The sequence below is a fragment of the Palaemon carinicauda genome, chromosome 20 (genome assembly GCF_036898095.1).
Source record: "Palaemon carinicauda isolate YSFRI2023 chromosome 20, ASM3689809v2, whole genome shotgun sequence".
Taxonomy (NCBI): domain Eukaryota; kingdom Metazoa; phylum Arthropoda; class Malacostraca; order Decapoda; family Palaemonidae; genus Palaemon; species Palaemon carinicauda.
Window position 1 is genome coordinate 42,905,631 of NC_090744.1, and position 27,901 is coordinate 42,933,531.

The following is a 27,901-nucleotide window of genomic DNA, read 5'->3' on the forward strand; positions in this document are numbered from 1 at the left end:
TGATACCTGGTATATTCGCTAGAAACCACCAAGGTCTGTACAATGATTATGATAGATTTTACCCTTGGTGCTAGGACCAGTTTTTGCGCTATATATGAAGCCCCTACTCTGGATATAGCATAAAACACACTATATTGGAAACCGGTTTGCTTGTAATTCTCGGTGGCTTTAAGAAATGGTAAAGGGAATCTGACCTGAGCCATCTTCATCCAATTGAACCTCCTCGGTCCAGGTGATGGGTTGAAATATCATATAACCTTTAGGGAGTAAAATGATTCCTTCAAGCCAAAAACTTACCTGTATCCGCTCTTTATGCTGATCCAACTAAGACTTTCATTCTTTTGGTGTAGCGATACTGCAAATTCTTTCCCTCAATTTTTTTTTCCTAAAATCCTCGTTGGGATGTAAATAAAAAAATTATTGCCCGGAGAATATTGTTAAAATACACGTGAATGAAAATCATAGGAATGCAATTGCAATTTTGCATATGAAAATATCATTAAAATATCCTAAAAATACAATATCATTAGAGTACAGAGTTCACAACTAGTTCACATATTAACGATCATAATACCTTTTTGCATCTAAACAGACATCAATAATAATGTATTACCCTATGGTTTATAATTAGGCCTATTCGTGAGAGATTTCATTTGACACCTTTTAAATCTGAACATAATATTCATTACTTCTACAGACTTTCTTATCAGATTAATTGTCACGTTCATTTTCCCCATTGGTATCTATTTCATCTTTACTGTTTGACGATTTTACTTTTACGTCATTTCTACCTTTAGCTGTTTGTGTGTCTTCCCTTTCACCATTGTTTACAAACGTATCTGTATCCGTGTTCTCACTATCCTCGTAAGCTTCACTCTCTACTACTGTGCTCCTTGATTTAGACTCTTCCTCTCCAAAGGATTCGTGGTCATGGGCATTATCTTGTGAGTCCTTCCTAACTGAAGCATTGCTATCACTTTCAATGGAATCTATTGTGTGGCTATGCGAGAGAGATTTGAATGGGTGGCTCATGTTTATACTAGGGTGGTGATTCCCCTCCCATTCTGGATATATTGGTACAGCCTTGACGGATGGGCCTTTTGTATTTGAGATTTTGGCATTAGATTTGCTAGAGTTCGTAGTAAAGATGTAGTCTGTCTCTTTCTTTTCTGAATCTGCTTTCATGTCTCTCCCTTGCCCCTCAGTGTTTAAAAGTTTCATCACAGATTCTTTGGAAAGTATTTTTTTATCTCTTGAGGTTGAGTTACCGGAGACTCCAAGTTTAAATTCACGACCTTCTTTCATTGGAGTGAGGGGTATCATATGTCTAGGAGGAGCTTTTACTTGTTTAAGCGCTTTATATTCTATAGCCCCGTCAGCACTCAATGCAATTTTGGACATTATGTCTTTGAACTGGGAATAACAATCATCTGTTATTTCCTCTAACAGAGACACAGGACTAAAGGGTCTCAAAGATACTTTCCGTTTGTTGGTCAATACTCTAAGGTTTCTGAACTTCTGATACCACTCATCATCATCTGTATCGATTAATTTTTCAACACGCACATTTTGGTTTGTACCAAACCTATACGTAGCTCTAAAATTCCTTTCCTTGCTAAAATTAAAATCACGTAACCTAGTGTCAACCTTCCGTGTTCCTTGTGCTAAACGATACATCGAATTTCCTTCTACTGTGTCCTCGCCTTCAGTCCTCTCAATAATGTTCTTCCAATAAGGGCTTTCCATCATGCGTTTAAGATATATCACCAAGCCTTCTTGATCCTGAAAACAATGAAATATTTTCAGATTTAAAAAGTGTAAGTTTTCTTATCCCTCTACTACAATAGTCATATATACACTATAAAGTCTAAAAGTACTTCGGAAAATTATAGTTCTTTTATAGGAAACCAGCGGTTTAGTATAATGTTACAACACATTATACAATCCCTTAAGGATGTTCCAATATCATAAATACATCGAATAACAAATCAAGATCTTCTCATTCAGGTCAAGGCTATAGAAGCTCTTTTTGATATCATATATTTTGAAATTTCTATTGATGTATTTTCGAATGTCTGATAAATAAATATGTTCAAGAATAATGAGCTGAAAAGACTCACGATATTGGGGCTGGCATAGATGGTGTTACTTTATAATTTGAGCTACATCGGCCTTAATCCCATTAATTGTATAGTAAATTGCCAACGGCATCTCAACTATCACTTGTTGGCTCAAAGTGCAACATCTGGTTCAGCACCTCGACGGATAGGTTAGACCACCACCTCGATTAATAGGCTAGACTATGCAAGTGATGCCATTGCCTTGTCGGGTGGTATCTTGAGACCAAGGCTACAGGTGCTACCCTAAGGATAAAGCCTGCACTAGCTTCTTTAGTTGGAAAAGGTAAGAATTTCATATAAAGTCTAAGTGAAATTGCTAGATCTAGGATTTGATGCATTACTGTAGGAAAGAATGAAACTAACAAATATAGTTAATTGTAAACTAAAGGAATGAATCAACTTCAATACAACCGTAACGAGCTTTTAAATACTAGTTTACCCAGGCTTGTGTCAGTTAATAGCTATGTTAGTGCAGCATTATAAAGGCTGTAGACATATAACATGCAGACAAACGGCCTACGTACTTTGCAACCATATTTCATGAGAGTTTTTGGTAAAGTGATTTTATCTGATATAAACCAACATATAGATAAACAAAGTGTCTTCATAGTATCTGCCCAACAGTAACATGAAATTTTTACTTTCTCATAGTTTCATAAATGCTTGAAGCAACAGCATTAATCATCAGTTTTAAGTCTTATACTTCTAAAGAACATATTTGCCAAACTTCTTTACTTAAAAAAAAAAAACTAATAATTATTTGATTCAAGATACCTTTTTAAAATCGTATGTTATAACATAGTTTAGGGAACCCAATCATTGACAGTAGGACATTTCTGATGTAAACAGGAATAGATTTGTACATCGAGAAATTTGCGTATCACATTAACACTTACATTTTCTGGAAGAGAAGTAAAACCATTACTCTCTTCTACCAGTCTCTGATTAAATGACAATGCCATAGAATGCTTCAGAACTGCTAGCGCTCCCATTGTACCCCTCTGAAGCTGAAAAAGAAAATTATACTTCAAACTCCCTTCATATTTTTCACATTGACCTAAGAAAAGCAGTCTAACAGGATTCTATTTATTCACTACAAATATCAAAAGTAAAAGTAGCACCCAAATCCAATTTTGAGAATGATAGAAAGAAACCCATAATTGAAAATATATACCGAAACACTGGTTAACTATTTTTTTTTTTTTCAGAATAGCAAAATCATTTCTATATGGCTATTGGAACTATAAAAGATACTCCCAAGTAATCATGTGGCAAACTTCAAGGTAAACTTCTATTTGACCACATTTCATTTTCACAATTAAAATGTTAAGATTAATGACACTATATTATACAGTAACAATTTCCACTTTTTTGCAAAATGCGTAAAGGACACAGACTTACGTAATCTGAAATGACAATCTCTTCTGTATCTTCCAAAAGTCTTGGTTCATACCATCCCAGGATAGCACTTTGGCACCCTTGGGCACTTTGGCGGGATAGTAAAACCTCCCTTAGATCCTTGGCCTTCAGTAAATGACCTTGAGATTCCAATAACATCAACAGCATTGAAAGTCCAGTAGCAAGACTCTCTTGGATTGTTACTTCCCTTTTTTCTATTTCCATATCTAGCTTTTGGTACTTTGACACTAGGTTCTGAAGATCTTGAATTAAACTTCTGTGTTTTTCGTTCATATCTCTTAGAGTACAGAGTTTCTCACGATAAATCACAACATGTCTATCAAACAACTGGACGGTTCTCCTTATGCAGCTATCCTCGTCTAGTTTAATCTCCTTAATTGCCTCTGTAAAGGAAAGAACGTGGCATCGCATTGGTGGATGATTTACTAAGGTGCAATCTTTACATATCCACTCCTTGCATCGTTTACACCAGAGCTTGCAGTACAAAGCATGTTTGTCACATTTTCCAGCATGTTGCTCTGGTTCCTCCAAAGTTTTTGAAATACGAATCGATTTCTGCCCCGAGCATGAACTCTGAGGTTTACGATATCTTGCGAGATCTGCATCTTTTATTTGTCCCAAGGGCATATCGATTGGACCTGAATAAGGTGATTCCTTTGCTTTGATTATTTTTAATAGGGTGTGATTCGCAGGAATTCTACCAGGCCTTTTAGTGTGGTGCGTACTTCTACACTTGAAGCATTCGAACTTGCAATTTTTAAAGAAATCATTAATGCACTGGGAACAAAAGGTATGACCACAACTCAGAACTCTCGGAAGTTGATTTTCATCCCCCATGTAGCCCCCACAGAATTCGCATAAAAATATGGGATCCATCTTACAGCTGGAAAAAAAAGAATGAAAACGTTAACTATTTTATCATTTTTGTAATAAACTACATATCTACGTTATAAAAGATTGGAAATTTTTAGTAACTTTGTCAAAAATATTCATGTAAATTATATACAAATGTCTTAATATGACCTTTTGTGTGATGTTTATGCAACTCTGAAGTGGATTAATATGCACACAAAGTCTTATGATTTTGATAAAACATTTCTATGCTGGGATACTGCAAGTGAGAACTGTTGAAAGTTTAGTCCACACTAAACAATACTTGGAGCAAACTTTTCTACAACAGTATGTGATCTACGTATGAGAAAATGATCTGCTGCCATGATACTTAATCCACAGGTAATGTAAACATAGATCACAAGATAGGGGATTTGTGTTGTGGATGTTATTTGGGATAAATAGATGGATGGATGGATTATGGAAATTAGGAAAAGGACATCAGTAAATTTCAGAGATTTCGTGTACTCTTGCTATGGATTCACTAGACAATATATATATATATATATATATATATATATATATATATATATATAAATACATATATACATGCATACATATATATATATATATATATATATATATATGAATTTATATATATATATATATATATATATATATATATATATATAAATACATATATACACATACATACATATATTATATATATATATATATATATATATATATATATATATATATATATATATATATATATATATATAAATACATATATACACATACATACATACATACACACATATATATATATATATATATATATATATATATATATAAATATATATACATATATATATACATATATATATAAATACATATATATATATATAAATACATATATACACATGCATATATATATATATATATATATATATATATATATATATAAATACATATATACACATACATACATACATACACACATATATATATATATATATATATGTATATATATATAAATATATATACATATATATATACATATATATATATAAATACATATATATATATATATAAATACATATATACACATGCATATATATATATATATATATATATATACTGTATATATAACATATATATATTTAAAATATATATCTTAAGTAAAATATATATAAAACATATATATGTGTATATGTGTATATATAAAATATATATGTATAAATATACATAAACATATAACGGATTTTGAGCGAAGCGAAAAATCTATTTTTGGGTGAGATGGCCATGTCGTCCTGATGGAAGTTCCTATAGGGTAGCTTCCTAGGGTATATTACAACTACGGCGATATTCCCAGAGAATTTACCTTAAGGTACCAGAATTCTAACTCCTGGAGCAAATATCCCTCGTGAAAGGGATATCGCGACATATCAGAGGACGCATTCTTGACACGCCACATGGCAATCTGCACCCCGAACAGAGATTTCGTATCGCAGGGGGCAATTGGCAAGAAACGAATTCGGGAAAGAAAAAGGGGGAGCCGCTCCCAAGACTCCCTATCTCCCGTTTCGTAAGCGTGCCTGGCGCCAATCCTGGCGCCATCTGTATTCCTTGTAGCGTACACGAGGTGCTACAGATACTGTATGTAGGGAGGGGTCCTACAGCCCTTTCTTAGAAAGGCAAGGGCGGGTCCATCAGGACGACATGGCCATCTCACCCAAAAATAGATTTTTCGCTTCGCTCAAAATCCATTTTTTGGGCTCAAGCCATGTCGTCCTGATGGAAGTATACCTGAGCATTACTGTATCTGTGGATTCTCAGAACGTGCCGTACTCCCCGGAGGTAATTTTTCCCGGTCGACTAGACCTAGAGACCTAAGATGTTACCGTTATACATCTTTTCACCTAACTATAAACCATGTTAGAGCTTCCTGACCCCTACAGGGAAGAGTCCTACTAGACTCTAGAAAAGTCTCGAAGAGTACATATACCTATGTATGAATACCAGGCAAGCTAATATAGTGGTCTCACCCTATATTAAGTAAAGCATAGTTTGTAAAGAACCACTGCGTCAATATGAAATATCGACCAGTTCTCCGCACAATACTTGTATTGGACAAAGGTTTATATCCGCATAGGAGGAAAACCAATGCAACATAGCTTGCATAAAGGAACAATTCTATTAGAATTATCCCAGATAAGGTACATAGAATGAATGCTCAATTATACCAATAAATTGACACAGGTGAAAGAGACGCAAGGTTCTTAAGAACCAGTTTATTGACAGACAATAAATAGCCAGGTTAACAACAATTATATATATATATATATAAGAAGAGGATAACCCAAAACATTAAGCATAAGTATGATAGTAAACAGAACTTGTTTATCTGAAAGAAAAACATTAAATGCCACTTTTTAAGATACCGAGGTATCAAAGTCATAAAAGTCTGTATTACAAATCAATCACATTAGCGTTAGAAACGCTCGGCACACATGTCTGCACTTATGCTAGGTTCACCTTTGGAAATGGAACAGTCTATATGGGCAACTCAGTGCCCTCATTTAGTTTGTAGTACAGTAAGTAACTACACACTCACCCTGGAATTAATCGTCCCAATTAAAACCACTGTTCCTCGCAGAGTTAAACAGTAGGGCTAACGACGCGACCCACTGCTACCACAGATCTCTTTAGTTCCTCTACTTGCTTCGCATAGTGGCGAAAGAACACTCTGGAAGACTTCCAGCCAGTGTATGAACGGAGATGTTCAAAATCCATACAATTAAAGAAATTTAAGGATGAGGCAACTTTCCTCGGATCGTGACCTGCGGGTGTACTGTCAGGATCCGCTCTGCGAATAAAATATGTGATTTTCGCTCTGAGTTGATTCAGAGATAAATTTGAGCCTGATGTTTCTCCCCTGAATAGTTGACCACCCCTGAAGTCTGAAGTTCTATGAAGATAGACCTTTAGGCATTCTACTGGACATAGAGATGCATCTTCTTTCAGAGGGCAGATTCTCCAGGGACCCCACCTGTTGGTGGGTAACTCATTCTTGGCGAGAAACGTAGGATCCGGAAACAGGTTCAGTTCTCCCCCATCCAGGAACTGAACACGACCTGCCTCTCTCAAGAGGGCTACGATCTCACTAACCCTGGCCCCGGACGCGAGTGCAAATAGGAAAATAACTTTTTGTGTCAAATCCTTTAACGTACACTCTTCATTGCTCAACAGAGAAGCGAAATGAAGAACTTTGTCTAAAGACCATGAAATGGGCTTTGGAGGTGCTGAAGGTCTGAGCCTAGCGCAGGCTTTCGGAACTTTATTAAAGATCTCGATACCTAGGTCGACCTGGAAGGCATATAGAATGGGTCTTGTCAAAGCAGACTTACACGCTGAAATCGTGTTAGCCGCCAACCCTTGACCATGGAGGTGGATGAAGAAAGATAAGCAGAAGTCTGTCGAGATCTCCTGCGGATTCTTCGCCTTGACAAAGGCCACCCATTTTCTCCAAGATGACTCATATTGCCTTCTAGTAGATTTGCACTTATATTCCTCTAGGAAGTCTATGCTGGCTTTCGAAATCCCAAAACGCTTTCTCACCGCTAGGGAGAGAAAATCATGAGCTGCAGGGTCCGGGTTTTCTGTAATGAAGCGCAGACAGTCGACTTCTGGACTCGCTGGGTCAGAACTGGATGTGGTAGCGGTACAAACTTCAGCTGTAGTTCCAATGCCAAGGGGAACCACACGCTGTTCGGCCACTTGTGGGCCACTATTGCCGCTACCCCCCTTGAAGGATCTCAGTTTGTTGAGGACCCTCAACAGAAGGTTGTGAGGAGGGAACAGATAAATCCTGGACCATCTGTTCCAGTCGAGGGACATCGCGTCCACTGCTTCCGCTAAGGGGTCCTCGTACGGGGACACGTACAGGGGCAACTTCTTGTTGTCTTTCGTCGCAAAGAGGTCTATCTGCAGTTCTGGGACTTGATTCAGAATGAAGGAGAATGATCCTGCGTCTAAGGACCATTCCGACTCTATCGGTGTGAACCTGGATAGAGCGTCCGCTGTCACGTTGCGGACTCCTTGAAGGTGAACTGCCGACAGGTACCACTTCTTCTTTTCCGCCAATCGGAAAATGGCCAACATCACCTGGTTGAGAGGTGGTGACCTCGATCCTTGTCGATTCAAGCATCTCACAACTACCTCGCTGTCCATCACCAACCTTATGTGGATCGAATGACGCGGGGAGACTTTCTTTAAGGTAAGGAGCACTGCCATAGCTTCTAGAAAGTTTTTGTGAAAGGTCTTGAATAGCTTGGACCAAGTCCCCTGGACTTTTTTCCGATGAGAGTGACCTCCCCATCCCTCCTTTGAGGCGTCTGAGTGAATCGTCACCGACGGGGGAGGTGGCTGAAGAAGAACCGACTTCTTTAGATGTCTGGCTTGGGACCAATGCCTGAGAAGAGTACGTGGCCGAAGCGGAACTGGTCTTCTCAGATCTCTTCGCGTGTTTGATGCATAACTTCTCCAAACTCCGGTTGCATCCTTTAGCTGTGCACTTAGCACTGGGTCTGTCAACGAAGCAAACTGGAGAGAGCCCAGTACCCTCTCCTGTTCGCGTCTTGATATCCTTTCGGAATCTAGAAGTCTCTTGACAGAACCCGCTATCTCCTTCCTTTTCTTAGCCGGGATGGAGAAACGGTGTGACAAAAGGTCCCAGTGGATTCCCAGCCACTGGAACTTTTGAGATAGAGAAAGTCGAGACTTTTTTCTGTTGATCTTGAAGCCTAGGTACTCTAGGAACTGGATCACTTGACAGGAAGCTTGCAAGCATTCTGTCTCGGATGCTCCCCACACCAACCAGTCGTCCAGGTAGGCTACTACCTGAATTCCCTTTAGGCGTAATTGTTTGAGAGCTGCGCTCGCAAGCTTCGTGAAAATCCTTGGGGCTATGTTTAGCCCGAATAGCATGGCTCTGAAGGCGTATAGTCTTCGTTGTAGCCTGAACCCTAGGTAGGGGGAGAGTCGACGGCTGATTGGAATGTGCCAATAGACGTCTGACAAGTCTATAGAGACGTAATATGCCCTCTTGGGCAGTAAGGTCCTTATGTGTTGCAGTGTTAGCATTTTGAATTTGCAATTCACTATGAACTTGTTGAGTGGCGACAAGTCCAGAATGACTCTGAGCTTTTCCGAGTCTTTCTTGGGAACACAAAACAGCCTCCCTTGGAATTTGATGGACTTCACCTTTCGGATCACATTTTTCTCCAACAGTTCTTGAACGTACTCCTCCAGAACGGGGGTGGAGTGTTGGAAAAACCGAAGGCACGGGGGTGGAGTGGTGTACCAGCTCCAGCCCAGTCCATTCTTGAGTAGGCTGTGGGCCCAGGGATCGAAGGTCCATCGATCCCAAAATTTCAGAAGTCTCCCTCCTACCGGTATCATCTCACTTGGACTGCCGTCCTGAGGTCTTGCCTCCCTGACCACGACCACCCCTGAATCCCCTTCCCCTTGAGGGGCGCCTAGACGAGCCTCTGGTTGCTCCTTTAGGCTTTGCTCGAAAGGAAGAAGACTGCCCTTCGAACGTTGGGGTGAATGCCGTGGACTGTGTCGACACAGCCTGGGGTATCCACTGAAAAGTGGTCGGGGTTTGTGCCACCATCTGGGGCACTGGAGGCAATGGCAATTGCAGTTGCTGTTGCTGTCTAAAAGGCTTGGCTGGCCGAGACGGTAGCCTAGTCCTCATAGTCTTCCTCTTTGGTTGAGGACCTTCATCCGGGGAAGACTTTCTTTTGATAGCCAGGCCCCACTTCTGGAGAAGGTTTCTATTCTCCAAGGTGGCCTTATCAACAACTTCTTTGACCAAGTCGGTAGGGAAAAGGTTTTTTCCCCAATGTTGGAGGAGATTAGTTTCCTTGGCTCGTGCCTCACCGTAGCCGAGGTGAACACGAACTCCCTACAAGCTCTCCTTGCCTTGACGAAGCCATAAAGGTCCTTCGTCACTGTGGCCAGATGAGTCTTGGCCACCACCATGAACATTTCATGGACCTTGGGGTCACTTGCCATTGTCTCAAGAGTAGTCTGAAGAGACATTGAGGCAGCCAGTCTTTCTTTTGTCTCGAACTCTCTTCGCAAAAGAAAGTCAGACAGCTTAGGGATGTCCTCGCCGAACTGACGTCCGGCAATATCAGCCTCCAACTTTCCAACTGAGAACGTAAGATGGACGTCCTTCCAGTCTTTGTGGTCCATAGGCAGGGCCAGCGACAAGGGTTTACACTCCTCCAGGGAGGGGCAAGGCTTGCCGGCCTCGACTGCTTTTAGTACAGCCGCAAACCCTTTCTGTAAAAAGGGGAAGGCTCTAGCAGGCGAGGACACAAAGGAAGGGAGCTTCTTGCTCAATGCAGCTACCTTTGAGTTAGAGAAGCCCCTCTCTTTCATCGAGGATGAAAGTAGAGCTTGAGCCTTAGCATGGTCCATCACTATGACCTCCTTCGGCTCTGTCTCCTCCTTTGAAGCTGGTTCCTTCATCAGCCGGACATAACAGTCCGGATATGATGCCTTGCTGGGCCAGAATTCCACCTCCTCCAGGGGAACTGAGCCCAGCTTATCCGAGATGACGATCTTTCCAGTCGTCATCGGCATGTGCTCAGCATACCTCCATGGGTTAGCATCTGAGCACAAGGGAAGGTCTTTCACATTGAGCTTTTTCTGGGGCCCATGTGATTCTGCAAGGCACTGCATCCGCAGTTCCATTGCAGCCGCCTTCCCCTGATTCTCCTTCTGCATTTGTTGGATCATTCCAACAATAGAAGAGAGGGCCTGTCCCAGCTCTACTGGGAGACCGGCCGATGTTGAGGGAATAGGCTCCGGAATCTGAACCGGAGTAGCCGACACCTCGTCGACCTCTTCCTCTACAACGTCTGGGGCTTGAACTTCATCCTGGGCTTCTGCCAGGAGGTCTTCCTCCAGACACTCGTCCACGTCAGACATCCTGTCATCTAATTGGATGTCTTGCATCGCGACCGCGACTTCAGCATCCACCTGGATCTGAACATGGGGGATCTCCTCTTGAGGCTGGGGAATCACTGCATCAGCTGATGCCTTAGGGAAAAGATACGCCCTCATCTTCTCACTTGGAAGATAAGGTCCAGAAGTGTTCTTTTGGAAGCCCCTTACCCAGGTACGAAGCTTTTCCCTTGCTATATCCCTTGATTCCGCCGTCCTAGGGGAATCAAAGGCCTCAGTAATCAGGTTAGTGCACACAGTACATACCTGAGGGTCCCAATACCGGAGATCATCCTTGGAGACAGCGCATGCTGCGTGTCTCCTACAAAACTCATGTCCGCAGAGGTTCTTGCTGCGGACGTTGCAGAAAACACTTCCGCACTTCGGAGGGTCCTCCTGTAAGAGAAGAAATTTCCATGAGTATCAAGTGAACTATGTATCACTGGATATGCATAGTATAGCATAACAATTCAGAAAGGAAAGACACACACTTGTGTTTCCTCACAACCCATTGTTGCAGCCTTCCAGATAATAAAATCGAATGGTTAATCTCTTCTAGAGAAACCAATGCAAAGTTTCCAGAGGAAACAGGTGGAGCTCACACCTAAGCAATGATTTTAAAATCCTGGATAATAGACAGGAAAGGACTCACTTTCCTATCTGTAGGGCAACAGCAAAGGGCTGTGCAAGACAACACAAAAGTGTTAGAACACACAGTGCTGTACCAAAACCCACACTATAGTTTTCTTCTTACAGTATCTGTTATACTGAAGAATACTGGTACAGTATAGGAGGTTATGTGCCGGCCGGCACACACCATAACTAGCTTTAAAGTATACTACTTAACAGCTATTAGGCGGCAGAACGCTGGTTCAAATGCATGTGCCGGCCGGCAGTAACTGCCGGCCAGCACAGCCAATGTCGGTCGGCAATGACAGCTGACCGACCACTACACAAGGTAGTACCCGGCTGCCGGCCACACTCTTGGCGACCGGCAGACAAGGGCTGACATTAGCCGGCCGGCAGAGGTACAGGACCGATGCCAGCCGGCAGCAAAAGAACCAGAGGACTACAACTGCCCGGCTGCCGGCCTCATAGGCCGGCAGCCGGGTCGGGTACAGCACTAGAAGAAAACAGAATGGATGCCGGGATAAGAGTGTACGCTACCTCCAAGCCCGGCAATCCGAAAGAGTGCATATAAGGAAGGGGAGAATCTAATTCAGGCTTCCTGACCAATGCCGTCTGACTCTGCAGGCAGGCATGGATGAGGGACCAAGGGAGGTCCGGGCAGCACTCAAAACAGAAGACCCTTGCCGGCCAGCAGCTCTGCCGGCCGGCAAGGGACTGAGTCAATTCCACATCCTAACCTATTCTAGGTCCAGATGTAGAATGACGTACAGTACTGTAATGGCTAGGCCATTACAGAGATAGAGGGGGAAGGGACAAAAGAGGGTCCTACCAACCTTGCTTTAGTGATGGATCACCTGCAGCCAAGAAACTCATCTTAGCCTAAGGGAGATCCAAGGGGGGAGGCCAGCAATACTTGCCAGCTCCCAGAGCACCAAAGCAAGGAAGGTGTTGCTACTCCCAGGGAAAGAAACTTATCCTCCCCCGAGAACAGCAACAAGGACTAGTCTGGTAGATCACAAAAGAAGGAATCATCTCGTACAGAAACCTTCGGTAGTGACCTAAGGAGGCTAAGCCTCCTATGTCTGTGTCAGGTCAGCGAGGGAGACTCTACCCCAAGCCAGACAAACACAGACTCAGACTAAAAAACTCTGTTGTTCTGTCCCTCTTTGAACCAGACTTACTGGAACAGGAAGGTACAGTAACACCCCAGTATAGTTTTATCGAAAATTAATTCAGATAAACCACTTAGGGATAAGCCCAAGGCTTAAACAGAGGGAAAGGGATTGCATACCTTCTCCGAAGAAAAGAAAGCAACCGGGGAGTATGAGAAAGTATACCAAGGCTCCATAAGCAACTTAGCCTAGGCACCAAGAGAATCGATTACCTAAATCACCGAAACTCACTCATATACTATCTTGGAAATATTCCACATAATCTTAAATGTATAAAACATAGCCTAAAGCTTCAATAAAATTTTAATACACTCGGAAAAACCAAAATCATGCATGAAGTACTAGGACCAAACGACTAGGCTACATGGCCTAGCGTAGGCCAGAATTGGCGAATACTTCGCCAAAATAATACTAAAGCACGAAAGGAAATCCTATGTAACGCTAAATAGCTAAAATTTATTAAAGCAAAACAACTGGGAATGTCGCTCTGACTAACTAAACTTATACCTAGCGAGCGACAGCGTCCATGACGCCTCCGGTAGGCTACGGCTCTTGTAACAAAGATTAAACCTTATCAATCACTAAAAAATTACCAAGAGCCTACATTTATACATAAAAGACATGGTACTCAACTTATCAGAGGCCGACGAAGCTGGAGAAGCCATGAAAAGTAGAATAAATCCAAGATTTCCGAGAAACACAGGAAAAAACACCGAGTTGTTAAGCTACGCAAAAAGGAATACAGATGGCGCCAGGATTGGCGCCAGGCACGCTTATGAAACGGGAGATAGGGAGCCTTGGGAGCGGCTCCCCCTTTTTCTTTCCCGAATTCGTTTCTTGCCAATTGCCCCCTGCGATACGAAATCTCTGTTCGGGGTGCAGATTGCCATGTGGCGTGTCAAGAATACGTCCTCTGATATGTCGCAATATCCCTTTCACGAGGGATATTCGCTCCAGGAGTTAGAATTCTGGTACCTTAAGGTAAATTCTCTGGGAATATCGCCGTAGTTGTAATATACCCTAGGAAGCTACCCTATAGGAACTTCCATCAGGACGACATGGCTTGAGCCCAAAAATAATATATATACACATTATATATATTTATATATAAATAGATAAATATATATATATAAAGACAAAAGCAATTAAAACCTCTAGTCATGAGAACTTTGTTAGTGAGTTAAGATGAAAGCCAGGGAATTTTATCATCAGGTACACAATGATCAAGGATCTGTGGTATCCTTCCTCCATCAACATTGGCTGTTAAATTAATTGCAAGATTGTGATCATTGTCACAAGAGCGTGGGGGAAATGTCTGAAAAGAGGGAAACAACAAAAGACTTATGTTTTTCATAGCAGAGGCTGCCAAACTTTTAGGTCAGTGCATCGAGGGCATACATTTTTCTATTACATAGAGCAGCTAACAAGATTAACAAAATTTTTATTATCCAAAAATTTGGAACTAATTCATGTATTTGTTAAAGATCAATCATTTATACTTGCTGAAGAAATGACTGGTAAATCTCAAATAACAGTTTGCGACTGGTTTAATATACGAAGAGAAATATGTTCTTCCATTGTGGGTTCGTAAACAAGAAAAAATCGTTGGGACAGCAGAAGTTGCAGTTCAAATTAATGAAGCTCCCTTTGACAGCAAAAGGATATACAACTGTGGCTTCATTTTAATTGGCGACCGAAGACCCAAATCCCCTGACAATGAAGGTGATGTGTTCAAAAACAGAAATCACGGAGGTCTATGGTTGTTTGGACTGAAATATAGCATTTATTACAGATACCTTTATTTAAAGATAGAGAGCCACTTTGGAGCCTTTTATTTTAAAGAGAGGTTCATGCAGGCTCTGTTAATTATTATTATTATTATTTTTATTATTATTATTATTACTTGCTAAGCTACAACCCTAGTTGAAAAAGAGGATGCTATAAGCCCAGGGGCTCCAACAGGGAAAATAGCTCAGTGAGGAAAGGAAACAAAGAAAAATATAATATCTTAAGAGCAACAAGGTTAAAATAAATCTCTCATATATAAACTATAAAAACTTTAACAAACCAAATAGGAAGAGAAATGAGAATATATATATATATATATATATATATATATATATATATATTATATATTTATATATATATATATATATATATATATATATATATATATATATATATATGTATATATATATATATAAATATATATATATAAATATATATATATATATATATATGTATATATATATATAAATATATATATATAAATATATATATAAATATATATATATATATATATATATATATATATATATATATATATATATATATATATATAGAAAATGAAGTATATATTTACCATTACCCTTCACTCTCTAATCGACCGATACAAAAGTTATCACGCTACAGCCTCCATTAAACATAGAGAACAATGACAAACTAGCCAGTACTCGTCCATTTCTTGTAGCGAATTCCAGTTTCGCTAGTAATTAAACTATCATATTAAACAAATAAAGGACAATCAGTTACGAAAATAGAGGAAATATCTATAGCTTTAAAAACAACACCTAAGAAATATACGTTTGCAGTTGCAGAAATCTTAAAAGTTTTTAACGACTTGAGTTTTTTCCAGATTTATCAGGCTTTCTGCCAATGCTGCTTGCTTGCAGTCCCTTTTCAAAGAAAGAGATTGTGACAATGTTAAACAATATTTACTGAGTGTGCTAAAGGGCAGGCTACTCTATTTCAGTGGTGTTATCTTATTTAGTTTTTAAGTGACGTGTAGTATTGTTTCGGCAAAATTAGCAAGCTGTGTAATATTAAGTGACATTGATCCTCCTCTTAGGTCTACGACTTGTGAACTCAGTTTTTATACTATTTGAACAAAATAGATCAATTAATATGAAAATATGATACGACTTTGCACTGACCAAAAGTTCTAGTCCAAAATTATAGTCCATGAAATAACTAACTAATCACCTTAAAGCAACAGCCATAAACGATACCTGGATTATTGATTCCAACATACACCAGCCGGTAAAATTATAGAACATGGGACAGCATCTCTAAAAGGAAAAACAGCTTTTCCCAAGTAAATAGTGTGCTTTCAACGAATTTGACCTTTATTTCCACTGCAAATAAACCATTCTACTGTCATGGACCACCCCCTTCCTAACGGACACAAGTGGGAGCCTGGGACTTTGGGTGGGCAAAAAAAAGAAGAAAATTTGATTATTTACCACTTATGAGATTTGTGAAAGGCCACAGAACCTAACAAACCCACCTAACCTAGTAGTTACCCCGGACCCCCTTTCCCAGGTCACAGACCTAGCAGAGGGGAGGCAAGCTTTCCGGGCCACCCTTCCAGGTCACAAACCTACTCAGGTCACAGACCTAGCCAGGGGGCGGCGGCCAAGACACCCAGACCCCCTACCCAGGTCACAAAATCTACAAGTAAATCACAAATAATTTCTTACCTTACGATTGATACCAACGTGTCTTTTTTTTTTTTTCTTAGCAATCCTTACAGTCAAGTTACAGTAGAAATGTGCTGGTCTTCCCTAAAAGCTAACTCAGAATCGCACTTTGGACACTAAACTTTGAGGGCTAAAACAATGAGCTTTTAAAATATTTGTTCACTATAATAGGTGTACTGTCATACTCACCATAAAACTTTGCAATAGCATCCACATTGCCATAATGGCAGCCATTACTCTTTGTTACGTTGGGCTCCACAACAATAGCATCTATATGTTCATAATGGCAGCCATTACATTTTGTTACGTTGGGCTCTGCAATGCACAACCAATACAGCTATAAAGTAACTGAGGATTTGTCTTATGAAAACGGGACATGTCGCAGAACTGTCTAAATTACACTCAAGCATGCAAACATGCCCAAATGTGGCAAACTTCGTCATATAGTTGGGGAGGGTAGGAGAAGGAGCTACTTACAAATGAACGAATTGAAGTAATTCCATTGGTAGAAGGATAGCCTGTGCGCAGGAAGTATAAAGTCGTTATTGCTCAACAAGCTATGTAAAAAAGCCCGAACAGGAGCAGATATGTCTGGTTTGTAAAATGTAAATAAAAGTGAAACAAATATTTCAGGGGAAGAAGATCCCCAAATATAATGAATAAAGAAGAAAGGGTTAAGGTTAGTTTTACCATTATTTATCAATTCCCCAGTAAATTTTCCAGTAAATATATGATACGTCAACTACTAGAGAAACTGGAATTCGCTATAAGAAATGGATGAGTTCTGGCTAGTTTGGTATTTTTCTCTATATGTTCAAGTGGGCCTGGGCGTACATTTGATGTATATTCAAAATACTGTGTATACTAAATTAAAAATGGTGTAATTACTCAAAAGGGTCCATAAGATATACAATTCACAAACAGTGACACTTTTGAGTTATTAGTCCATTTTTAATTTAGTATTTAATTTGAATATACGGTATTTCGAATGTACGCTGGCATTAGGAACTTCTGTTAGGTTGACTATGTTGACGATGTCAATTCCAGGTCGTTTAGCGAGGAAACCAAGCTAGTTTTTATATTACCCTCCCCCCTTGCTTAACATATCTTGCCCTTTTTTGCTAGCTCCCCCCCCCCCACCCCCATTTAAAGAACCTCCTAATTACTGTACAAGAAGAGGAGAGCTGCCGGAAGGCATAATTTTGGAGTTAATGGAGAGCGTGCTCTTGTAAACGCATACCCATTTCCCCGCCCCAAAAAACCCCGGTTTCCCACTGGGGTCCAACAGAATTATCTTTATATAAGGGGGTCCAAAAACTCATGAACTGGTGGTTTTCTCGAATAATCATGGTCAGAAAGGTATAAAACACAAGATAGCGAGTAGGTAAAATATATGGTTTATGTATTTGGCTAGAAATTAAAGTCATATTTATCAATTTCCCCCACCCAATAGGTGGCTCCCATTACCATAAGATCTATTAGGGTAAAACTTATTAAACTATTTATTAGCGACGGAAATAAAGGTAATTTTCGAAGAAAATTAGTCTTTCCATATATAACCCCATTTTATATTAGTAAAGCTTTTCCCATGTTGTTCTATAATGATCCCCACCACCTTTCATATTTGCAATGTATTAGGTCTATAAATGAGGGTAGTCATTTCATCCACATCCAAAACATGCACTAGAACAGTAACTTTTCATCATAAAATTTTTCGATATACATACAAGAGTACACAGAACCCTAAACTGATGACCTACCTTTAAGATGAGGTAATATAACTTATATATTTAAAACACTAGCACCAACACAGGAAACAGGAAACTAACACTATTGGTGAGATGAGGTCAATCTGAGACTGAGAGGTAGTGTTGCCAGATGGGTTAGACTAAAAATCTTCAAAACTCATGATAAGAAAATCCTAAAACAACCCAAAAATCCCCATCTCCACAAATATATTTTCTTCTGATCCTGTAGGTTTTACTAATATAGAAATTACTCACATTACCTCATATAAGTGCAAGCAAACTAATTGCAACAATATATAGGTTTACTCAGCTTTGTTTCTTCTTCATAGAATTTTGTACAGAATATCCCCATCAGACATGCCAAATCTCCAAATATAGGGATAAATTCCTATATCTGGCAACACTGCGAGAGGTAGTTTTGTTTTTGTTTACATAAAATCAAGGATCTTCAAATCGCCAGACCACTAGAAAGCAAGTTTCTTCCTCATAGATAATACATTCCATCATAATTTTTAGGAATTTTGGTCTTTAATTATGAAAGATACATAACGTAATATAAAATACAAAAATGAGAAATTTTGTATGAGGTAAAATTCCTTTATCGGGAGACAAAATATCACACAGTAATGAAATGGATTTGGAAATGGAAGTCTCGTTGATGTAATCACACAACATGCCGGAAAGTCTGGCCCAATAAATTAAAAAATATCAGCCAAGTACTATTATTATTATTATTAATTGCCAGGCTACAACCCTAGTTTGAAAAGCAGGATGCTATAAGCCCAGGGGTCCCAACAAGGAAAATAGCCCAGAAAGGAAAGGAAAAAATAAGAAGAGTAACATCTAAATAAGTAAATTGTATATAAACTATAAAAACTTTAACAAAACAAAATGAAGAGAAATTAGATAGAATAGTGTGCCCGAGTGTACCCTCAAGCAAGACAGGGATTCTAAAAGTTTTTACCAAACTATTAGAAATGTTTCCAGTTGCCTTATCAATAAGGTTTTATGTTTAAAGGTGAAGTTAAACGAGTGCATTTGTGAAATTAGAAAATAAGTCTTGATGGCAGGTATGTCCAAATATTCAAAATAACTGAAATTATAAAGGCCGCTCGTGAACAGTAAGGTCATGGTTTCTCAGTGACACATATCAAGCAGTGAGCATGACTTGAACTCAGGCCTCGGAGATTGTGAGTCTTCAACGATCCACTAAGTTAGTGTGAACTGGGAGCAAATTGCGTGATCGGTAGATCATTAGCCATTATCATACAAGTGTCCAGTTAGATACCGCAAGGAATACATAACTTTATGGGCTCTTCTAGGGGAAATGGCTGGGTTCAGCCAAAAATCTTTAACATGCTCCTCCCTTAAGTATAGCCTCCTCCACACTTGACCTTCTCCCAGTGTCTGTAACAAGCCTCAAGCAACTTGCAACAGGGGCATATAATTAATTTCCCTTCATTCTTAATTATATTATAATCTATACCTACATTTTTCAGTCTCTTTTCAAGAAACAATGTGATTCCCTTTTCATTGTATCTAAACGTTTCTAGTCGTCCATATAATGCTACACTCATATCTTTCAATTCATATCATCAGATTCCTTCTTCTTTCTTACCTACTCATCGCTCTTATCCTTATATTTCGTATCTTTAGGATCATTAGTGGTATCTTTTACTTATCATCTGTATCTCCCCATTTTAAGACGCTTAGCAGATAAGGCACTCGATTCAGGTCACTGCATTAGTATCTTGTTACTAGTAACGTAATAGCCAAGTTGGAAGTAACTGCGGGATTCCAATGGCACTCTTTTGAAGAGATTGATTTCTTTGTGAATTTTTAATCATTAAGGTACGTGAATTTATCTTTTTCTTCGACTTTCAAGATTCATTTCCCATGATTTTTTAACGCTTTAATTTTCAATCTTTTTGGGGGCCCATAGTTTCTGATAACATTAATCATTAGATGACTTTATGCATATGATTTTCAAATCTGCGAAGTAGTACAGGTATCTTTTACAAAGTGTTACTTGATATTTCATCTATAAAGGTTTTTTTCTTTTTTAATAGATTTGACTTTTGAAGCTTTCAATCTCAGAGAGCGACCTATTTATAAATTTCTTTATCACGGAATCTAGTGGATTTTCATTCCTTTCCTTGAGTGATTTCTCAAAGAATATACTGTTCCTGCCTTAACTGAATATAAGAAAGGGAATGAAGCAATTATCCTTGGCATTGGTTTGAATTACAAGCGTTGCAAAAGTGGCTAGTTTGCAGAATCAGGGTCGAAGCCAGACATTTGAGGGTCGGGGTGGCTGGATTAGTAAATAGGCCCCCTCCCACTTACCCTGGTGAGTTATTAGTAATTTTAAATGTATACGTGCATAATTTTATTTTATGACACTGCTTTGCACGTCACCTTCTCTTGGAAGGACTGGGGTCATTTGCAAAAAGGGCACCCACTTGTCCCCACTTTGTCTACGCTTCTACTTTTGCTACTGCACATTCAACATACGCTCAACCCTCATCTTTTATCCAGAACTGTAATCGGAATGGAATTATCAAATCTCGTATGGCAGCGTTTTTATTAATAACTTCTGCTGTACATAATGACTAATTTTCAATAGAATATATCGGTTCTTTTGGAAATTATAGCCTACGTGTCAGAACTTATAATCAAATCCTGAAATGTAGAGAGACATTGTTCATTTCATACTTAATAACAGTATTCAAGGTTTACATTAAAGTAAAAAAAAAAAAAATGCAAGTCTTTCAGTGAATCCTTAAGAATTCATTAGTTCTAGACGTAATACTAAGTCCGTAATAAGACACTACATTATTTAATCCATTGATTCAAGTTATCCTATCTTTCATTCTTGATAATTGTAGTATCTATCTTATCCCTTGGAACGACTGACCTTGAAACAAAATATTTCACCTGATTAGTGACATAACTGCTTATGTTATATAATTAATTGAATGACAGGTTTGGCTCATTGAGAAAAATACGAGAAAGTCCAGAAGATATTGAGACTTTTACTACTATGAATATTAGCTCCTTCTGAAGTAAAAAGAAAAGATTACTTGCTTTGATTACCAGTCATATCAGAAGTGACAGGAAAAAAATTAGACAGTTCTATTACCCACCCACCCCCAATTCTTTTTTTTTTTTTTTTTTTTTTTTCTTTCTTGTTTTTCTATTTCAACTTGTTAAATGTTCTTCCCTGAACTTAGTGGCCAGTTAGTGCCTTATAATGTAATATATCTCATATTTACATATAACTAAATTATTGGAAAAAATCATAAACAACATCAACAGAGATCTATACGTCAATATAACATGGCAGTGACAGACATCTTTTTTCACAGTAGAACCACCCGCATACAGTACTGCGGTTAAAAAAAGCCAATGTTTCACATTGATGATCTTAAGATAAGAGAGTCCACTATCATCAAGTCTCCATTAAGTGACTCATGGTCCCTCATCTAGGTTACCTTATCAGATAAGTTATAAATAGATTCCTCTGGAGGAGCCGTCAGAAGTGCACTTTGATTTCATATAAACTTTCGCTTTCATTTCTACTTCAGAATACTAAAGTTTTCTCATTTTAGGATTGGGAGACACGCGGAGGAAGCTGGGAATATCAAGGATTTTTTTTCCCGTGATATAGGGACATCGAGAGAAAGCTTAGAAAGTTAAGGGTTTCTTTATCCCATTATTGAGAGAGACTTGTCGAGGTAACTTAAAATTAAAATTTTTGTTTTCAATGAGTTTCTGTTTTAAATGATCGATAGACACACCGAGAAAACTTAGAATTCCAAGAGATTTTATGCTTCGGAGAGACACGTTGAAAATGCTTAGAAAAATAAGGATTTCTTTTTCATATGATGAGGAGACACACTGAGAAAACTTAGTTTTTCGAGGGTTGTTTTCATGATTGCAAGTTACACGTCGAAGAAGTTTACTATGACAGGAATTTCTTTTTCAATGATTAGGAGACAAACTTAGAAAGCTTAAAATTCCATGACTTTATTTTTTTATGATTGGGAGAGATAGGTAGAGGAAGCTTACATTTGAAAAAAAAATTTCTTTTATCCATAACTGTGAGACACTCGGAGATAACTTAGAATTCCAAGGCTTTCTATTTTTCTTGATTAGGAGAAACCTATCGGGAAACCTTAGAATAAGAAGGGCGTCTTCTTTCATGATAGTTAGACGCGTTTAGAAATCTTAGAACCACAAAAGGTTTTTTTTTTTATATTTAGGAGAAACAAATTTTGAATCTGAAGGGTTTCTTTTTTTCATGATTATGAGACAAATTGAGAAAGATTAGTTTTAGGGGATTCTTTATTCACGATTAAGAAAGCTTAAAATAACCAACATTTCTTTTCCCATTATTAGGAGCCAAACTGAGAAAGCTTAAAATTTCCAGTGTTTTTTTTTTCTGATTAAAAGATACACTCCGAGGAAGCTTAGAACAACAAAGATTTCTTTCATGATAAAGAGAGATACGCCAAGGGAGATTAGAAAAAACAGGAGCTTCTTTTTCATGACTGGGAACTACACTGAGAAAGATTAAAATTCCAAGGGTTTCTTTGTTCATGATTGTGAGAGACACGCCCAGGATGTTTAGAATAACAAGGGCTTGATTTTCTTTTTTGATTAGTAGACACAATTGTTTCTTTTATCCATGAATGGGAAAGACACCCCAAGGAAGTTTTGAATAACAAACGTTGTGGTGGCCTGTTGGTAATGTCCTTTCTTGGTGATTGCCAGACAGCGGTTCGAGTCCCGCTCAAACTCATTAGTTCCTTTGGTCGCTGCAACGTCACCATCCTTGTGTCATAAGGAGGGGGGGGGTTTTAGGGGAGCCTATACTGTAGGTCTATTTGCTGAGTCATCAGCAGCTATTGCCTGGCCCTCCTTGGTCCTAGCTTGGGTGGAGAAGGGCCATGGCCGCTGATCATATATATATATGGTCCGTCTCTAGGGCATTGTCCTGCTTGATATAGGAATGTCTCTGTCCCTTACCTTTACCATTCATAAGTGGCCTTTAAACCTTTAAACCTTTCTTTTCCCGTGATAGGGAGACACAGTGAGAGAGCTCAAGAAAATGATTTATTTTCATGGTTAGGAAATACCCAAGGAGGGTCAGAATACCGAGGTTTTCCAAACGATTTTTATCAGTAATTGAGAAATATTAAGAAATGTTAGAATGTCGATGTTTTATTCTTGACGAGAAGACTCAAGGAGCATGTCTTAAATATCATGTTTTCATTTTTTCATTTTTTTTATAGGGAGAGACGGGAAGCTTTGTTCGCTAATAAATTCTCGGTTGCAGCAGGAATATTTAGCTCTAAAATGTAGCTGAATGATTTAGGGAAAACAAAGGATCAGGGAGAATTCAACATTCCAATGAAAAATATGCTTGAAGTGTTTGACTCTCGGGTTACCAACTTTTACACAATATATATCAAAAGTAGAAACCTAGTGTGCACAATTCGACTCGTAATGAAGATCCCCTTGATAACAGCAAAAATTGCATCAATGGTAATTTCTTTTAGCTTAAAACTAAGATCAGAATGAATATTACAGCTACTAAACAGACAGTCCGTCAGACACCGTGTATTTTACCACTTTTATCCCCATAATAAAACTTTAGGAGGTTTGTGATTGTGCGGGTGATAAGAGGTAAGACTATAGATTTAGGATATTGAGTTTGAAGTTACAGAGGAATCGACAGGAGACTATTCTTTCAGTCTAGTTGAAGTATTGTGGGAGAAACAGGATTTGTAATCTATATCGCTTAAATGATAAGCTCTTTAAAAGGAAGCATTTGGCTGGCCGGAGTTACTCTTGCATAATTAATGGTAATTATCTAAGAAAAAATCCTAATAGTATTACGCACATCATTGCTGTGAAATACTGGACATCAATAATGTTACCAATAATAACAATATTAACAAAAATAGCTGTTGTCAAAATTGCCAGTGCTACTACTAATACTACTGTTAATGTCAAAAATAATTCTGTTAACATGATAATGTATCTAAAAACCAGTCAATAATAATAATAATAATAATAATAATAATAATAATAATAGTGGTAGTAGTAGTAGAAGTAATAATAGTAGTAGTACCAATAATAGTATTATAACAATTTGTTCTCCAAACAAACATCCCGTACCTTGAATCATCTTTCTTTTCAGATGAAGCTGATATTCGTCGTGCTGCTGGTGATCGGATGTGTGAACGGTAACCCTCACGAGATGAGGAACGGGTCAATGCTGGCCCCACCGGAGAGACCTTACAAGATCCTAATGCTCCTACCCGTATCGACCGATAGTCATAGGACTGTCTTCCTCTCGTTGGCTAAGGGTTTGGCTGACCGAGGACACAAGGTAATGTATGTACGCACACACACCAATGAATAAAAAAAAAAAAATATATATATATATATATATATATATATATATATATATATATATATATCTATCTATCTATTTATACTATATATATATACACACACACACACATATATATATATATATCTATTTATACTATATATATATACACACACACATATATATATATATATATATATATATATATATATATATATATATATATATATAAAATATGTACATACAGTAGTACCTCAGTTTACAATGAGTTCAGAATACAAGAAAATCTGTATACAAGCATCAAAATTCAAATAATAAAACCATTATTCTATTGCTCTGCGAGCAAAAGTTATAGTCGCAGTTATTGTGAAAAAATACTAATGACACAAGTACGTGATGCGCAGAAATAATACTCGTATTATTCACATGATTTTTGCGCCATTTTGATTTGCTTTTACTCGTATCTCCTCCTAAAACTATCCATTTATTAACTCTTTCACTCTCTCTACAGTACTTGTATCACTACCACTTAATATTATCTTGTAAGCGGTTTAGCAGTGTTATTATAATTGCAAAAGATACTATATAAATTGCATACTTAGCTAAATGAAAAACTAGGTAACGTTATGATTTCATAATAATTTATCAACGTACCTAAGGTCAAAGAAAATAGATTGTCATTAATGATGTAGATTACTAGACTTTTAAGCCATTATCTTTTCGATATCACCCATTAATTTAATGAAAACTAGATCCAGCATTAAGGAGACGGTGTACAATAATGGTGGTGCCCAAATTTTACAGTTGCTTATTAGGCTGTATTCTTTTATTTTTTTTTTTTATTTTTATATTCTCGTTTTCAAGAAAATATGGTTTATATTTCTCAACTTTAAGGAGTGCGGGTAATAAATACCTTGCGTTTTTATTTACTTTTTCAACCTTTGTGCTAATTTAATACAACTCATCTTGATTCTCTTGATTCTCCCCATTTTGCAGTTTGTTTACCAAGATATCTGTTTTCTAGTATTCTCGGAAAGGGAAAAAGATCTCAATTAATTGTGAAAGGTAGAAAAGGTTTAACTCTCTCTCTCTCTCTCTCTCTCTCTCTCTCTCTCTCTCTCTCTCTCTCTCTCTCTCTCTCTCTCTCTCTCTCTCTGTAAAATTTAAACTACCATTGTCCATTGGTTTTACTATTAGTGTATTAGAGATAATAGATCAAATAGTTATATTTATCGTAATTTGTATAACAACGGTCACAGTCAACTCTGCACTTTATTATTATCACATTACTAGCTAGGATGCAACCCTAATTGGAAAAGCAGGATGCTATAATCCCAAGGGCTCCAAGAGGGAAAACTATCCCAGTGAGGAAAGAAAATAAGGAAATAAATAAACTACAATAGAGGTAATGAACAATTATAATAAAATATTTCCGTTTTCAATTTATGGATGCACTTCGTAGGTAACCTAAAAAAAATTTTTAATACGAAAAAAAAAGAAACATAGAACTTGATATGCGAACTCATTCTAGGAATGAAAATTATTTCCACTCTTAAACTATTGTAACCAATAGGATAAATTTTGGCTGAATATGTATTTGTCAAATTTTGATGATTATAGGATAAATAACATAGAATTTATTGGTTGTCATTTCATTGCACAGAAGTTAAGGGTAAACATGTTCACTATACCCTTTGTCATCATTATCTTGCTTTATAATTAGTGTATAGTTCCTTGCTTAACGGATCTGTTCTCAGAAGTTTTAGTTCATTATGTTAAATAACCACTAAAGTCTCCTCTTTAGATAGTAGCTTACCTCGAAGAGTTTGTCTTTTGTGCCTTAGTAAACTTGGAATTTAAAAGGACATTTTGAAACCCTATTAGAAATAAAAGCAAATGTCTATTTTTAAGTTGTAGCCTACACCTTAGAATGTTTTATTTTGATTGTTCATTACTTCTCATATAATTTATCTATTTACTTATTTCATTTCCCCACTGGACTAATTTTCCCTGTTAGAGCCCTTGGGCTTTTAGCATCCTGCTTTTACAGCTAGGGTTGTAGCTTAGCTAATAATAATAATAGTGACGACTATAGCTACAGTATATCGTAATAAGAAATATTAATTATTTAGTTCCATAATCTATAAGGATATCCTGAAGCGTAACATGCAAATAGAAATAAACCCTGAATATCCAGGTGGTGATGTTGACGAACAACGACGGGGACCGCATAATCACGGAAAACCTCTACGAATTCACCCACGGCATCGAAGAGCTGCATCAGTTCAACAGCGACACCCTGGTGGACCTGAAGGGAGGCGTTCGCGGAAACATCGACAAACTCTTGCCAGTCTTCGATGTCGCCGCTGACAAACTCTACGCCAATGCTGAAATCAACGAACTCTACAGAAAAAGGACACGATTTGATATTATCATTATTCATGCGGGGCAAAACGAGGTTTGGATTTCTCAATTTTCTTGAATTTTATATGCTGTTTCTGTAAGGTCTTTTGCTTTTCTAATTCAGTTTGCTTTGTTCATATCTGACTTCCGGGGCTGTACAAACTGGTTTTGTCATTGCCATTTCCTTCTTTTATTTATAATAGCATCTATTGATTACAGTATGAAGCATGAAATAAGGAAGTAAGGAAACCAATGCAGCCAAACAAATCACAAATAATTGGCTGCAATTTATCAAGCAAACGCAGAAAATGTAATACAGTTTTAGTGTTTCGTGCAGCTTTTCATAAGAATGGGATAAACATTTAAAACAAAAAAGTAATATGACTGCAATTCCGTGCTATTTTCATACAGAAAGAACATGTTTTAACTTTGTTAAAGTTATTTCCTACCTACTTTTAAATGCTTCATAGTACACTGCATGCAAATTTAATTTAATAATAGGTGTTCAAGAACATAATGAGAATAGTATCCGAACATTTCAACCAATTCAGTACGTGAACTGATACAAGGGACATTTATAGATTCACTTAATTAGTCTTCATCAGTCTTGAGGAGGAAAAATATTTTAGGTTAGATAATGCATCAAAGTGTAGCCTACCACCAGTGTGTC

The 27,901-nt window shown here is 37.9% G+C and overlaps 2 protein-coding genes across 2 annotated transcripts in view; one reads left to right on the forward strand and one right to left on the reverse strand.

Moving 5' to 3' along the window:
• Positions 1 to 417: 417 nt before the first annotated feature.
• Positions 418 to 18,553, reverse strand: LOC137660307 (uncharacterized). Its single transcript, XM_068395103.1, has 4 exons — positions 18,438 to 18,553; positions 3,522 to 4,422; positions 3,017 to 3,127; positions 418 to 1,782 (listed from the first exon to the last, which is right to left on the reverse strand). The coding sequence occupies exons 2-4, from the start codon at positions 4,413 to 4,415 to the stop codon at positions 712 to 714; spliced, it is 2,076 nt and encodes a 691-aa protein (XP_068251204.1). The 5' UTR covers positions 4,416 to 4,422; positions 18,438 to 18,553; the 3' UTR covers positions 418 to 711.
• Positions 18,554 to 20,152: 1,599 nt separating this feature from the next.
• Positions 20,153 to 27,901, forward strand: part of LOC137659489 (UDP-glucosyltransferase 2-like) — a 19,277-nt gene continuing 11,528 nt past the window's right edge. Inside the window, exons 1-3 of the mRNA XM_068394378.1 lie at positions 20,153 to 20,276; positions 24,634 to 24,825; positions 27,026 to 27,286. Of these exons, the coding sequence (XP_068250479.1) occupies positions 24,634 to 24,825; positions 27,026 to 27,286 (453 nt within the window). The 5' untranslated portion in view covers positions 20,153 to 20,276. The remainder of the gene's footprint in view (positions 20,277 to 24,633; positions 24,826 to 27,025; positions 27,287 to 27,901) is intronic.